A 16,960-nucleotide genomic window follows, 5' to 3' on the forward strand; every position below is an offset into this window, starting at 1 on the left:
GTGTAAAAGTGTTCCTATTTCTCCATATCCTCTCCAGCACCTGTTGTTTCCTGACTTTTTAATGATTGTCATTCTAACTGGTGTGAGATGCTATCTCATTGTGGTTTTCATTTGCATTTCTCTGATGGCCAGTGATGATGAGCATTTTTTCCTCTGTCTGTTGGCTGCATAAATGTCTTCTTTTGAGATGTGTCTTCATATCCTTCACCCACTTTTTGATGGGGTTATTTGATTTTTTCTTGTAAATAGGTTTAAGTTCTTTGTAGATTCTGGATATTAGCCCTTTGTCAGAGAGGTAGATTGCAAAAATTTTCCCCCATTCTTTAGGTTGCCTGTTCATTCTGATGGTAGTTTCTTTTGCTGTGCAGAAACTCTTTAGTTTAATTAGATCCCATTTGTCAATTTTGGCTTTTGTTGCCATTGCTTTTGGTGTTTTAGTCATGAAGTCTTTGCCCATGCCTTTGTCCTGAATGGTATTGCCTAGGTTTTCTTCTAGGGTTTTTATGATTTTAGGTCTAATATTTAAGTCTTTAATCCATCTTGAATTAATTTTTGTATAAGGTGTAAGGAAGGCATCCAGTTTGGGCTTTCTACATATGGCTAGCCAGTTTTCCCAGCAACATGTATTAAATAGGGAATCTTTCCCCATTTCTCATTTTTGTCAGGTTTGTCAAAGATCAGATGGTTGTAGATATATGGTATAATTTCTGAGGGCTCTGTTCTGTTCCATTGGTCTATATCTCTGTTTTGGTACCAGTATCATACTGTTTTGGTTACTGTAGCCTTGTAGGTATAGTATGAAGTCAGGTAGCGTAATGCCTCCAGCTTTGTTCTTTTTGTTTAGGATTGTCTTGGCAATGTGGGCTCTTTTTTGGTTCCATATGAACTTTAAAGTAGTTTTTTTCCAATTCTGTGAAGAAAGTCATTGGTAGCTTGACAGGGATGGCATTGAATCTATAAATTACCTTGGGCACTATGGCCATTTTCATGATAGTGATTCTTCATATTCATGAGAATGGAATGTTCTTCCATTTGTTTGTGTCCTCTTTTATTTCGTTGAGCAGTGGTTTGTAGTTCTCCTTGAAGAGGTCCTTCACATCCCTTATACGTTGAATAGGTATTTTATTCTCTTTGAAGCAATTGTGAATGGGAGTTCCCTCATGATTTGGCTCTCTGTTTGTCTGTTATTGGTGTATAGGAATGCTTGTGATTTTTGCACATTGATTTTGTATCCTGAGACTTAGCTGAAGTTGCTTATCAGCTTAAGGAGATTTTGGGCAGAGATGATGGGTTTTTCTAAATTTACAATCATGTCATCTGCAAACAGGGACAATTTGACTTCCTCTTTTCCTAATTTAATATCCTTTATTTCTTTCTCCTGCCTGATTGCCCTGGCCAGAACTTCCAACACTATGTTGAATAGGAGTGGTGAGAGAGGGCATCCCTGTCTTATGCCAGTTTTCAAAGGGAATGCTTCCAGTTTCTGCCCATTCAATATGATATTGGCTGTGGGTTTGTCATCAATAGCTCTTATTATTTTGAGATACATTCTATCGATACCTAGTTTATTGAGAGTTTTTAGCATGAAGCGCTGTTGAATTTTGTCAAAGGCCTTTTCTCCATCTATTGAGATAATCATGTGGTTTTTGTCTTTGGTTCTGTTTACATAATGGATTACATTTATTGATTTGTGTATGTTGATCCAGTCTTGCATCCCAGGGATGAAGCCAACTTGATCGTAGTGGATAAGCTTTATGATGTGCTGCGTGATTCAGTTTGCCTATTGAGGATTTTTGCATCTATGTTCATCAGGGATATTGGTCTAAAATTCTCTTTTTGTTGTGTCTCTGCCAGGCTTTGGTATCAGGATGATGCTGGCCTCATAAAATGAGTGAAGAGGACTCTTTTTCTATTGATTGGAATAGTTTCAGAAGGAACGGTACCAGCTCCTCTTTGCACCTCTGGTAGAATTCAGCTGTGAATCCTTCTGGTCCTGGACTTTTTTTGGTTGCTAGGCTACAAATTATTGCCTCAATTTCAGAGCCTGTTATTGGTGTATTCAGGGATTGAATGTGATGGGTTCGAACATCCTCCTTTAGCTCAGAGGCGCTTCTTCCTGATTTAGTCTTGGGAGGGTGTATGTGTCTAGGAATTCATCCATTTCTTCTAGATTTTCTAGTTTACTTGCATAGAGGTGTTTATAGTATTCTCTGATGGTAGTTTCTATTTCTGTGGGATCGGTGGTGATATCCCCTTTATCATTTTTTATTGCATCTATTTGATTCTTCTCTCTTTTCTTCTTTATTAGTCATGCTAGCAGTCTATTTTGTTGATCTTTTCAAAAAACCAGCTCCTGGATTCATTGATTTTTTTGAAGGGTTTTTTTGTGTGTGTCTCTATCTCCTTCAGTTCTGCTCTGCTCTTAGTTATTTCTTGCTTTCTGCTAGCTTTTGAACGTGTTTGCTCTTGCTTCTCTAGTTCTTTGAATTGTGACGTTAGAGTGTCAATTTTACATCTTTCCTGCTTTCTCTTGTGGGCATTTAGTGCTATAAATTATAATTTAGTGCTATAAAGATCTGCTGTTAGTCTGATGGGCTTCCCTTTATGAGTAACTGGACCTTTCTTTCTGGCTGTCCTTAACATTTTTTCCTTCATTTCAACCTTGGTGAATCTGACAATTATGTGTCTTGGGGTTGCTCTTCTCGAGGAGTATCTTTGTGGCGTTCTCTGTATTTCCCAAATTTGAATGTTAGCCTGCCTTGATAAGTTGGGGAAGTTCTCCTGGATAATATCCTGAAGAGTGTTTTCCAGCTTGGTTCCATTCTCCCTGACACTTTGAGGTACACCAATCCGATGTAGATTTGGTCTTTTCACACAGTCCCATATTTCTCGGAGGCTTTGTTCGTTTCTTTTAACTCCTTTTTCTCTAAACTTCTCTTCTCACTTCATTTCATTAATTTGATCTTCAATCACTGATACCCTTTCTTCCACTTGATCAAATCGGCTACTAAAGTTTGTGCATGTGTCATGTAGTTCTCGTGCCATGGTTTTCAGCTTCATCAGATCATCTATGCTGTTTATTCTAGTTAGCCATTCATCTAATCTTTTTTTCAAGGTTTTTAGCTTCTTTGTGATGGGTTCGAACATCCTCCTTTAGCTTGGAGAGGTTTGTCATTACCGATCTTCTGAAGCCTACTTCTGTCAACTCATCAAAGTCATTCTCCGTCCAGCTTTGTTTCGTTGCTGGCGAGGAGCTACGGATCCTTTGGAGAAGAGGCGCTCTGATTTTTAGAATTTTCAGCTTTTCTGCTCTGGTTTCTCCCCATCTTTGTGATTTAATCTACCGTTGGTCTTTGATGATGGTGACCTACAGATGGGGTTTTGGTGTAGATGTCGTTTTTGTTGATGTTGATGCTATTCCTTTCTGTTTGTTAGTTTTCCTTCTATCAGTCAGGACCCTCAGCTGCAGGTCTGTTGGAGTTTGCTGGAGGTCCACTTCAGACCCTGTTTGCCTGGGTATCATCAGCAGAGGCTACAGAACAGCAAATATTGCAGAACAGAGAATGTTGCTGCCTGATCCTTCCTCTGGAAACTTCATCTCTGAGGGGCACCCGGCTGTATGAGGTGTCAGTCAACCCCTACTGGGAGGTAGCCCAGTTAGGCTACAAAGGGTCAGGAACCCACTAGAGGAGGCAGACTCTGTTCTCAGATCTCAAACTCCATGCTAGAAGAACCACTACTCTCTTCATAGCTGTCAGACAGGGACGTTTAAGTCTGCAGAAGTTTCTGCTGCCTTTTGTTCTGCTATGCCCTGCCCCCAGAGATGGAGTCTACAGAGGCAGGCAGGCCTAGTTGAGCTGCGGTGGGCTCCACCCAGTTCGAACTTCCCGGCCACCTTGTTTACCTACTCAAGCCTCAGCAATGGCGGATGCCCCTCCCCCAGCCTCACTGTCTCCTTGCAGTTCAATCTCGGACCGCTGTGCTAGCAGTGAGCAAGGCTTCATGGTGGTGGGACCCTCTGAGCCAGGCGCAGGATATAATCTCCTGGTGTGCTGTTTGCTAAGACCATTGGAAAAGCGCAGTATTACGGTGGGAGTGTCCCGATTTTCCAGGTACCATCTGTCACAGCTTCCCTTGGCTAGGAAAGGGAATTCCTCGACCCCTTGGCACTTCCTGGGTGAGGCGATGCCCTGCCCTGCTTCGGCTCACACTCCGTTGGCTGCACCCACTGTCCAACAAGTCCCAGTGAGATGAATCTGGTACCTCAGTTGGAAATGCAGAAATCACCCATCTTCTGTGTTGCTCACGCTGGGAGCTGTAGACTGGTGCTCTTCCTATTTGGCCATCTTGGAGCCCAACCCCCTTTTGTGAAATTTTTTAAGGTAATGTTCCTGGGTTCCAAGGATTAAGACATGGACATACATGGGTGTCATTTTTTAGCCTATGGTTGAATAAACAGTGCTGTGAAAATTGGCTATTCATTTGAAAAAAAAAATAGATAACTAACATAAACTATATCAGAATAAATTCTAGATTGATTAAAATAAGGGTCTGATAACTTTTTTCTGTAAAAAATCAGGGAGATAGTAAAGAGTTTGGGGTTTGCAGAGACCATGTGGTCTCTGTCATAATTACTGAACTTTGCCATTATAGTGCAAAGCAGCCATAGATAATACCTAAACAAATGGGTGTGGTTGTGCCTCAATACAATTTTGTGTATAAAAGCAAGGAATGGCCCAGATTTGGTCCATGGCTCATAGTTTGCTGACCCTAGTTAAAGACAGACACAAATGTGAAAAAAAAAAAGAAAAGAAAAACAAAAAGTAATAAAAAACCAAAAAACAAATAGGTAAATTTTCATATAGTCTTTGTACAGAAAAGAGTTGATAAACATAAAATCAAAGGCAGAAGCCGTAAGAGAAAATATTTGTAGATTTGCCATCACAAAGATTGGAAAACTTCATAGAAGTACTAAAAGGTAAATAAGGTGTAAAAGAAACCAGTTCTTTGTACGTCTATCAAGGATTTTACAAAGGGAGCTATAAGCTAGAAAGCCCCAACTGAGATCTCAAAATAAGCTGAAAAAGTTAAAACTGAGGAGACTGTTTCAGAAAGAGATATATTCTGCCTTTCTGCCACAAGTAAATACCAGCTATGTGTACACAAAATAGAAGCAAGCCCATGTGTGTCTTAAGTCCATGAAGAAAATGGAATGAGTTTTAGTTACATCCTCTTCCAGGCCCCAGTTTCATCATCTCCAAAATGAAAGTAACAATCCCAGTCTTTCATGCTTCACACGGTGATTGTGAGAGTTAAATGAGAGGAAAGAATGGGAAGCAGCTTTGAAAATTATAAAGTGCCAGGATCTAGGTAAAATCCAATTTTGACAAATACTGAATATAACACACAATTCAATGATACTCTTTTTCCATGACCAGGCTGAAAGCAATACTATTAATAGTATTGCTTTGATGATGCATATGGAAGAATTCTCTTTGAAGGAAAAATCACAAGCTTCTGCCTATGTAGCTTTCCATTTACTTAACAAAGTTGAGTTTCTTGTGGTTCCCAAAAATGTAAAAAATGAAGATCTAGACCACATTAACCATTTAGTAACCTAAAAGAAGGTTACTACTGAAACATGAGGGTGGCCAAGGGGGAGAGTTGAAAAACAGGACAGAAGGTTTAAGCAGGAACCTAAATCAAACAGTGCCTAATAGCCACGCTAGAAATTTCGGACTTTACCTTAGAAACAATGGAAAGCCACTGAAGAGTTTTGAGCAGCAGCACAATATAAACAGATAAGTGTTTTTAAAAGATCTCCTTGGCTCCAGGGCAAAGAATGAATTGGAAAGAACAAAAGTGACAACTAGAAGATAAGTTTAAAAGCTTACACAATAATCTAGGCATAAGTTGAAGGTACCATAAACTAAGATGACAGTAATGGAGGTAGAGAGAAGGATATGGGCTCACAAATTATCCAAGAATTAAAATCAACAAGACTTAGTGATGGACATGATAAGAGGAATGATAAAGGAGGTATCAAGAATGACAGCCAGGTTTCTAGCTGAGAGATTAATAGAAAACAGCAAACACCATCCCATCCTTAGACTAACAATGGGGCAACTTCACCAAATTGAAAGTGTAAACAAATAATAACAATGATAATAACTGACATTTATTGAGTACTTGCTCAACATCTGCCATTGTGATAAGTACATTACATGTTTTATTTCATTTAAACCACATAACAAATATCATGAGAAATATCTTAAAATAATGTCCTCTTTATAGATGGGAACTGAAACACTGAGATTTTTTTTTTCAAGGTCCACTAGCTAGTTCATGGTAGAGATGGGATTTGGACTAAGCAGTCCGCTTCAAGAGCCCAGGCTCCTCACACTTACCCAGAGGAAGATGAGTGAGTGAGGACTCTATGACAGAGCAAAGTCAAGCTCATCTAGAGAAGATGCAGAATGCAAGCAAAGATCCTCACATCCTAGCAGGAAAATGGAAACTATAGAAATTTTGAAAGAAAGAGATGAACCTTGGAGCTAGATACTTTCCCTTGAGAAGCTTTGTGTTAAGATAAGAGACTTGAAATCCTCGTTTGTCTAAACTATGATACAGAGTCAGTTATGAGGTTTGCTTTGGTGACTGTGATGGTTAATTTTGTGCATCAACTTGACTGTGCTATGGGGTACCCAGACCTTTGGCTAAATGTAAATTGTTCTTTGTGTGTGTGTGTGTGTGTGTGTGTGTGTGTGTGTGTGTGTGTATTTCTAGATGTGATTAACATTTGAATCAGTAGACTAAGTAAAGAAGATTGCCTTCCTTAATGTAGATGAGCTTTATCCAATCAGCTGAAGGCCTGAATAGAACAAAAAGGCTGAGTATGAAGTAACTCGAACTGAGACATTGGTCTTATCTGGTCTTCAAACTTAGACTGAAGCATAGGCTCTTCTTGGATCTCCAGCTTGCTGGTTTTCAGACTATAACTTACACCATTGGTCTTCCTGGTTCTTACGCCTTTGGACTTGGACTCTCTATCTACTTCTCTCTCTCTCTCTTTTTCTCTCTCTCCCTCTTTATCTCTCCCTTCCTCTCTCTCTCTCTCTCTCTCTCTCTCTCTCTCTCTCTCTCTCTCTCTCGAATGCCTTATGACTCAAATGGGGCAAAAAAAAAATCCTGAGGCTTTTGCTCAAGTTTTTCATTCACTTATTCAAGCAAAAAAGTATTTTTTAAAGCATATTATGAGTCCAGGCACTGTTCTAGGCAATGCAGATTTGAATAAAAAAGAAAAGGAAAATCCTTGCCCTCACGATGTATATATTCTTCTGGAAGAGGCAATAAAATACATTCAAAAAAATGTGAAAAGTAAACCATACATAATATATTAAATAATGTTGAAAGCTAAGGAGGAAAAAACAAAAGGAGTGATATGAAATGGTGATGGGGAAATGTTGAAATTTGCTCAGAGGTCAAACAGCCATTGGGAAAGAGGCATTCCCTTTCATCTGGAGCCACAAGACTGCCATTTCTGCCTCCATGTGGGTGGAGTTTGACTGAAAATGAAGCCAACTCAGGGGAAAGCAGAACCAAGAGTCGCATAGAAACCAAATCTTAATGACTTCATCAGAGCACCTGGACTCAGCTGTGCCTCAAGTTTTTTCTTTTCAGTTATATGAGGCAATAAATGCTCTTATTTTTTGTTTGAATTGGGTTTTCTGTCACTTGAAACCAAAAAAAGACCTGACTAATGCCAACACTTTCAAGTACATATAGAAACTTAAAGTACCTTACAATGTGTTTCTAAGTGGGGTTCCTGCTGTACTTGGATTATTGAATAGCTAGAACTCATTTCTAATTAGCAGCATACATTTACATGCAAACACCTAAAATTAAAAGACCTTAAAAACAGCATGTTCACTTAAATGTGTTTAAACAAGTTCCCTAGTGTGGTTTATACTATTAATTTAAGGAACCCTTTCTTAAAGATTGTTCCAAGGTTACTCTTGTCCAGATCGAATGAGATTTTAGCAGATACATTTCTGCCACTGTAAATAGAATGGTTATACAGTGTTATTTTAGACTTTTTTGAAGTATTACTAGACAGAACAGAAAAAATACCTTATTTTTTGTTGGTGGTGTTGGTTATATTTTAAAGGACACAGAGCCAGGGGTCAATCTTCATCTGCTCAAAATGGAGGACCACTCTTCAGCAACTGGCTGTCCTACCATGCTAGGGTTCCAAGTACACTAGGACCATGCTCACTGGTGTTGACTTGACTATGTCATTATGATCTGCCACAACACGCCAGCTGACCAGAACCCCAACACTGTATTAAAGCTCATTTACATTTAAGATTAGAAAAAGCAATAAATACATGTTTAATTTTCCTCATCCTCCTTTCTCCATTCCTCCCCTCTATTTAATCTTCCTTCCTTCCCAGTCCTAAATAAAAACCAACAAAACAAAGCCAAATAACAACCACAAAATGACAGTGGCTCTCCCCTTCAACCCCACATCCCTCTAGGGCACCCTTTTTACATATATAGCAGATTGTTGGGTGGGACTTCTGCTCCTCTAGAACCTACCAGGAGGACACATGCATGGAACCAGGAGACGATAAGCACCCCACATTATAGGGAAGCCACAGACAGGGAGAAAACATCTCCTTGGGGCTTATTAAAAGAAAGCTAATCTAACTCTGCCACTTTTGCCATTCCTGGAGCAGAGTCTACTCCATCGTTTATAAATGACCAGAAACAAGGAGATTCAAAGGAATCCTGAGATATGGGGATGAGCCATCAGCCTGGGTGAGCTAACCTTGGCCTTTCCTTCCTATAGAGCCGTTCCTTCCTATAAAGCAAGGTGTGAAACTACTTCTCTCTTATTAAGCAAAGAAAGAGGGCTGCATAAGTATCAATCACAGAGTGACCTGCAAGAAGAGGAGACTGGTTTCTTTTCCCAGGTTGAATGTCTGCATATGCAGCCTATTTGCTCAGCTGCTCATGCCTATCTAAGCAGGGGAAACAATTAGAGAGAGAAAGAGCAGAGCAGAGAAAGGGGTAATAAGTGGAACATCTTTCATGTGGATTTGTAAGTTTCCTCTGGATAGTTCAATTGTAGGGAAGATAGCTTGGCTTGAACCAACTTTCTAGTACTCCACCAAGACCAACCCCCAAGGTGGACGCTAAGGGGATTGCAAACCCAGGTGGGGCTTCCACACTGGGAAACTGTGCAGTGCAAAGGCCTCCTACAAGACTCCAGTGATTTCATGCAGGCATCTTAGGAGGGAGACTCAGCAGTCAGCAATTACTATTCAGAGAGGGAGCAACACCCAACAGAGGATATAGGTGCACAGTTAAGTACTAAGTTTGTTAAACTTCTTACCTTACCTCTTCCACCTGCCCCAATCCTGAGAATATGAAATAAGAAGGATTAGAGGAAGAGTGAGGGAGCAGACCCTACCATCCCAAGGGCCTCAAGTTGAAGCTTTGGGGGTGAGGAAGGGAACATTAAATAAACAGGAGACTGAACTTTTAAACTGGATTAATCAGGACTGGCATTTTCAATATCTGAAATCAACTGGAAAGCTGTTGGTACCCAAGAAGTTGTTAAAGGACAGGAAAAAGGATCCCCATCAGAATACAGACAAAGACAGTGACTAAAGAAAAATAAAATCTATTCTGAGTCAGACTTCTGTCTGGAAGGTTTACATCGACCAAACATCCCTAAAAATGAGTCTCTTGCATTTGCTCAACCCTGTGGCAAATTTACACACCACATCAGCTCAAGTTTCCCATGAAATCACAGGTAATATTTTGTGGTGATAAATGCAAGGGGAAAGCAGAGAACCTCTTCAATATTGAGGAAATCCACAGTTCATGGGAAGAAAGAAGAAAATCCATAGCATATACTGGAAAATGAGATTTCCTAAGACCTTGGGATAAAGCTTTTAAAATTGCAAGCAACACTGAGATTTAAAATTTGAGGTTCAATCACAGCAAAACTTTTCAATAATATATATATATATTTTTATATATGAGTTTTATATATATATATATAAACTTCTTCTATTTGATGGGAAACTTACCAGTAACTTAATGAGGATTTTTGTTTGCCTGATCTCACACACTTGTTTTATTCAGCCTAAATGCAGCCTAAATAACCAACATTAACTTTACATACTGAGTTTATACAACAGTATTGTACTATATTTGAATATTTCTGTCTACGAGTTTCAGTCACCTTGAGATTTCAGGCTGAACCAGAAGTCAAAGCCTAAGGCTTTAGCTCAGAGAACACCTATGGTTTTGTCTTCCCCGCATCTCTTCTTTCTGGGTCTGGTTGCCATCCCCCCTTTTGGTGAACAGCTTCTCAAAATATACATGCACAAAAACACCCAAACATACACATGCATGCACTGTAATACACACACACACACACACACACACACACACACACACACACCACACCACCCTGGCCTCCCTGGTCAAGGCAGAGCTGCATCTCTTCACATGGCCTTGCGTTCCTGGACTTGACGGTTGGTAAAGAAGTGAAAAGGTGACTTGAGCTTGGACAGTCACAGCGCACTTTCCCCCTGGGCACCATGTATAGTCCTTAGTCTGCTAGGTAACTCTAGCAAGACTTTGGGAGGCCTTCCCTGGTTATTTTTTGAAAAGAATACAGAGTTCCTCTCTTTGGTAGTAGAAAATCAAAGTCCACATGAACTCAGGAAGTCTCAATAACCATAGAGAAGAAGGCAATAAGGACTAGGAGAGAGTGAAGTCAATACATGCAGAGACAACCAGAGTAAGAGGCTGAGGGGTGAGTCCTGCGGACATTCGGACCCCTGAAGGCAGTCACGTCTAAGGCCATTGTCTTTCTCTCCATCCTGCATTTTGATTACAAGAATTCATAAATCCTTGGTTCTAAGTTTGTTTCCAGTGGGCTTCTGTCCCCTAAAACCAAATAATTTCAGAGTAATAAAGCTACATATAAAAATGCCATGTCATAGCTCTGGTTTGTATCTAGCTCAAGGGAACAAGAGACAGAATAAAAGGGAGGAATCTTGGTCTAGAAGAAATAAGTAAAGAATGGGGCAAGAGGAGACAGCATTAGAGACTATTAATCAGGTGACCAAAGAGCGGAGATTTAAAAATATCTTGGATATTTGAAACTGTTGGGTAAGAGAAACCGTTAAGACATGAAAACAGGCTCTAGAAAGTTTCACCCTACATCAAAGAACAGACTTTAGAGAAAATGTCCCAGAGCTAAATCAGTCTTGGGGAAATAGGAATCATGCAGAGAGGGCCTGGACACCTCAAAAGGATCCATACACCACAGTTAAAAGAATGACCCAGTAGAGTTTTTTAATCACAATTTTCACAGTGGAACTCTTTCTTCTAACCAACTGTTACTCTGAACACAAATATATAACAGATAAAAGCAATAAATCAATACTTGAGCATTTTAAACCTTTATTATTTGATCTCCAATATTCATTGTTTAGGGAACCCCTAAATCCCCTCCAGGAAACATTTGGATTTTGTGGAGCACGAGGTGAAAACCACTGACCAGAAACACACTCCCACACATGTGCCTGTTCCATGCACTTTATACCACGCTGAAAGACAGCCTGATACTCTAGCAACTATGAAAATACTGTACATCACACAGTACTCGTAGAAACCATGGAATTTACATGCAGATACTTGGTACTTTTAGAAGGAAAACAAACTATATCTAAGCTTGCTTATTTAGACCACTGCTTTTCTTCTTTATTCCTACCAAATTCTCATGTTCCTTGCAATTGCACTCGTGCTTTCTTCAATCATGCCCCACATACTGCTTTTTCTCAGGAATTTCCATTTATATTTAATGCCTATATATTGTAATTTCTTGAAAAGGACAAAGACAGAAGTCCAGCCAAGGCCATGAGACTGTTTTTCTCCTAAGGAACTGTCAGCCAAATTTCTCAGGGAGGAACTGGAAATGAAGTGAGAGACATTGATAAATTTCCCTGCTGAACAATCAATAAAAGCTCCACCATCCTGCTCAGACTCCCACTGTGGAAGCAAGAGCCATAATTACACTGTCAAAAATTTAAGTTGCCCAGGCTGACAGCAACCCACTTGAAAAATGACAAGTGATTGGCACTCAGTTTGGAGTGGAGAACCTGGATTGGCAGACAGAGTGATGAAGGCAAAAGGCAAGAGTGAAATTTCCTTATTGACTATAGCTACCCAAACCCCAGACCGCCACTCAGGAGGAATCCTGAGACCCTTTAGTCATATTAACGCATCAAAGTGAGCAGCTGACAGAAGTTACTAAACAATCTGAACTCCACCAGCAACTCAGAACCTGTCTCATCTACTCCCGAACAAACAGAAACAGAAAAGATGGTGCTGTGTGTGGGTGTGTATGTGCAGGTGTGAGTGTATAAGGGTGTGAGACTTTTCCTACATTCAAAGAAATACATGAAATATGCTTTCAACTCCATCTTGCCTTGTGACAGCTGAACACCAACGCCTGTTTGCTTAGCGATTTTAATCTAAGATAAAAATCAGCTGGAGCAGCTGATTTTTTCAAAGGGCAATAATAAAGAATGAGATGGAGGGAGAAGGTAGGAAAGTGATCGGACTGACATGCAGACCATTTGTGTGATTCTACATGATCTGAGCTGGCGTTAAATTAGAATCCATTCAGCATTGCTGCTGAATATTAGGAACCAAATGTCTGCCAAGGGCCTCGTTTGCTGGGCAGTGCCCTGCTTTGGACTATACTGGGACCCATACAAATACTTTCTAAGAAAGCCTTTATTGTAACCACGCCCGGGAATGGTGGTTATCCATGACTGGGAAGCAGCTGCACCAAGAGAGATTAAAATCTAAAGGTGTTGACTGGGAGGTGGGAAGAGAACAGAAGATGCCTGGGAATGTGGGTACCGCATGATATCCCAGGTTAAAACCCTTCTGTTACTTTGATGAAAAGAAATAGACAATAAAATTAATATGGAGAAAAATCTCTAGGTAGATTTTGAAACAGAAGCCCCCACCACCACCATGCCCCACATTTTCTCATACCTAAAATAAAATACAAGATAATCAGTGATGGGTACTCAGTGCTTTTGGAAAGGGGAAAGGATTTTATCAGAATAACAATAACTAACACTGTGTTTTGTGTGCCCGACACTCTGGAGCACTTCATGAGCAGTAAGTTTATGAAGCAGGAACTGTGTTTTTTTGGATTTTTTAGAGATCTGTTGAAGGTCATAGCTGATCTGTGGCAGAACGGGGCCCATTTCTGATTCCAATTAGATTAACCACTAGAATCAGTGTTTCTCCGAGTGTAGTCAATGGGCCACCTGAGTCACATCACATGTACATTTCCAGGCCCAGAAATCTAGATTTACAAAAACCTCCCCAAAAGGGTCTTCTGTGCACCAAAGTCGGTGAATCTCCTCATTATGTTATCCTGGGAAGCCGAGTGAATGCTGGGTCTTTAGGGACTTCCTGGGTGCAAAGCAGTGAATCAAGTTGCTCACTATTTTGCACACTCGACGGTGAAAGAAAATTAACTTTTTCCTAAAGCCCCAGTGTCACTAGATCCTCCTCTGGCCCTGGCAAAAGGCCAGTGAAATTATGTAATGATTTTAGCCATGATATACCACCATGCTGGAGGGGAAAATCTGTCTGAGACCTCAGGTGGTGAGGGAGAAGTGACAGGAGAGGATAGATGAGCTGCACATGGGGCTGCAATTCTCTGACAGATACATCAGGAAAGGAATCCCTGTCACCCAAATGGCTGAGCTCTTTTCTACATAATATTTCTTTCAAATGCATGAGATGCTGCAGCATCACATCAGAGAGGAAACAGCTTGATCTTTGCCCATGTTCAATGGGCAAGCTCTGTGATTCAGGTGATCCTAGCCAATTATCTGTCCTAAACGCTTTGGGAAATGTTTAACCAGTTTAGAAAATGGCCTAATCTGAGAATATGGGAAAAGGGGGAGGGAGAGAGAGCAGGGAGAAGGAGAATAAAGGAGGGGGAGGGAGGAAAGCAGGGAGAGAGAGAGAGGAGGGAGAAAGAGAATAAAGTAGAAAGAGGGAGGAGAGAAAGGGAGGAGGGGGGAGAGAGAGAGAGGAGGGAGAAGAAGAAAGGACAGGGAGGGAGGAGAAAGAGGAAGGAGGAGATGGAAATGAGGAAAGCAGAGGGAGAGGAGGTCTCATTCTCAATATCCAGTAACATCAGATGGCTGGAGTAGCAGCATTTTTTCTGAACTTACAGAATTTTTGAAACATATTAGAGGCATCTACTTTGCCTCAATTTCCCCATATTGACTGTAAGCAATGAGACTAGGGATTTTCTTGACATTTGCTTAATCACAAAGGCTTACATGCACAAGGTACATTTAAAATACAGGCACAAAAGGTATATTTATGAGTTCTTTCACTGATTCTTCACACTAGAGCATGAGAATTGGATGAGCTTGGAATGAAAGAAGCAGAATAAAATAATTAGGAGAGTTTTCATTTTTCCTCATTTGAATTCCTATTTTCAGTAAGAGTTGTGCTATCTGCATCATACGGGACAGTGGCTTTCAACTCTGAGGATTCCTCCTAAGCCTGGGGTCCTCTGGACGATCTATGGGCTGGCTGAACCATAAATATACACTAACTTATTCCCCAGATGTGTTTTTTTACTGGTAAAAAGCAGCACATTGCGTTGGTGGCTTAAGAGGCCGTTAAGCTAGAGCAAACATGTGAAAACCATGGCTGACATGGGAATAGATCCCGGGCTACAAAATCAGTGTTGTTGTTTGCTAATGAAGATAGGAGGAAAAAAAGTCTCCTTGGAAGTCGATCACAGAATTAATATAGTAAGCATTTTGAATATCTGTCCAATGAGTTATGGGATATTTTTAACCTCACAAAATTTGATCCCCAGTGTCTAGCACACTGGGTAGCCCACAGTCAACACTTAATAAATGTTTGAGGAAAAGATCTTGCTTCCTCTCATAGTAAGCCAAAAGAGACACAAGCATGCTTTTTGATAAATAATGACTGGGGCCTGCGGTCGGTATGAGACAGAGTCTGGACAGAGAAAAATGGCAGATTCCTCAGCACAGCTCCATACCCTCATCTAGAGCAATTATCCCATGACAAGTGGATTATTTTGTGTTGCCAATATAGAAATATCAACGTAAATTACATTATGTTTTCTGGAGATTGAGTCACCTTCTGGAGCCCATATTTTTGATCTGCTTTTGGCTCATGCTATGCAACCAAAAGCATATAAATACCCACTGAAATATGCTTACTCATTATTTTATACTGATATTTTACAGTTGATACTAAGGATTATCCTGGCACACTTGGTAATTTTCTGACTCTCAAGGGGGAAAAAAAAATGTCCATTTTGCAAAATGGAATGAGATGATCAGAAAGCAAATAAAGTTGGAGCGGAAACACACTGTAGCCTGCTCTCTTTTGTCCTAGGAATCCTTAAACACCCCACCTATCTGTAAGAGGATTCTAAGTAGAAGTGTAATTAAACACTGCTCACGGGTTAGGTGGTTGGGGGAAACAGGAAGAGATTCAACAACCAAATGAGGTTGTCTGTATTTGATTTGGGATACCAGGTTTCTGCATGTTAAGAGACATCTGTACAAGCTACGTAATTGTATCGGTCAGTTTTCAATAGGCTACGCTGCAATTACAAATGCAAATCTCAGTGACTTAAGACAAAGGCTTATTTCTCACTCACATACGTAAAAGCAGTAGGTCATCTGCAGCACTGCCTCATGTCATCTTCATTCAGGTTCTAAACAGAAGGAACTGCCCGTATGTGGGACAGGCTATTCTCAAGTGGCAGGAAGAAAACGCAATGGCTAAAGCATCATAACAGGTCTTAAAACCTTCACTTGGCCATGCAGTCCCCCATTTCTGCTCACCTTCCACCGACCAAAGCAAGTGCAAGGCTAAGTCTGCTCTTGCAAAGGGTCCGGGAAGCATGGTCCACCCACAAGGAGGCACTGAAAGTCACCTAACAGTGGGTGGAAGTATACACAATATCCTCTTACAGAAAGGGGAGCAAATAATTGGGAACTGTAGTGTACTCTGCCACAGGAATCACAACAGTTTTACTTGTTCTTTAAGGAAATAGTGCCTTGCTCTAACTGACCTGGTTGGCTGAGCAACTATAGTCAAGGACTTTTAAACAGTTTTATCAGTTTCCACTGCTAGACACAGCTCTACTTCATTTCCTCTGATCAACTGCCTCACTCACCGTGCAGAGAAAGAGTTCCATTCCTCACAGCCAGGAACTTGACTCCATAGGGAAAGAAGGGAGTTGAGTGGGAACTCCCATAGAGTGTGATCTGAGCTCTGCCTTGGAAGGGCTTGTCTTCAGATCCAATCCGGAGCTCTCCACCATCAGAAACAAGGATGGCATGTGCCCTGAGCTCGATGGGTCCTGGGGCCATGAAAATCAGCTTGCCCCCTATGGACAAAGGGAGAATTGTCAGTCCCTGGGAGGATAAGGCTTACCGTTTTGTCAGTTTCAATGCCTGATAAAATCCGCTTCATTTAAATAATTCTGCTGGAATGTAAACTTATTTTATCATGCTCTCTCTTGTAGAATCACAATAGGGTAGACCAGACATCCAGGAGTGGAAGCACTATGATTTAGCCAATTTAGGTTAGCTATTACTATTCTCTGCTGCTTTATTTATTACATTTTCATGACAATAATCTAAATGTCCAGCAATTTAGGAATGGTCAAATAATGTAGGAGAAGACCACTAACTTTACCATTTAACAATAGATAAAATTAAGTACAAAAAAAAAAAAACCTGGGACATAAACACATAAACAAGAAATAGGGCTAGAAGAAGATGTGCCAAAATTGTAAGAATTATAGTAAAAGGAAATGTAACTAGGGCTAACATTG

At 40.5% G+C, this 16,960-nt stretch overlaps 1 protein-coding gene across 1 annotated transcript in view; it reads right to left on the reverse strand.

Moving 5' to 3' along the window:
* The window catches only part of PKHD1 (PKHD1 ciliary IPT domain containing fibrocystin/polyductin), a 455,948-nt gene that overhangs the window by 291,632 nt on the left and 147,356 nt on the right, over positions 1-16,960 (reverse strand). The window contains 1 exon segment of the mRNA XM_007972274.3: positions 16,298-16,510. Within this exon segment, the coding sequence (XP_007970465.3) occupies positions 16,298-16,510 (213 nt within the window).

The sequence above is a fragment of the Chlorocebus sabaeus genome, chromosome 17 (genome assembly GCF_047675955.1).
Source record: "Chlorocebus sabaeus isolate Y175 chromosome 17, mChlSab1.0.hap1, whole genome shotgun sequence".
NCBI lineage: Eukaryota > Metazoa > Chordata > Mammalia > Primates > Cercopithecidae > Chlorocebus > Chlorocebus sabaeus.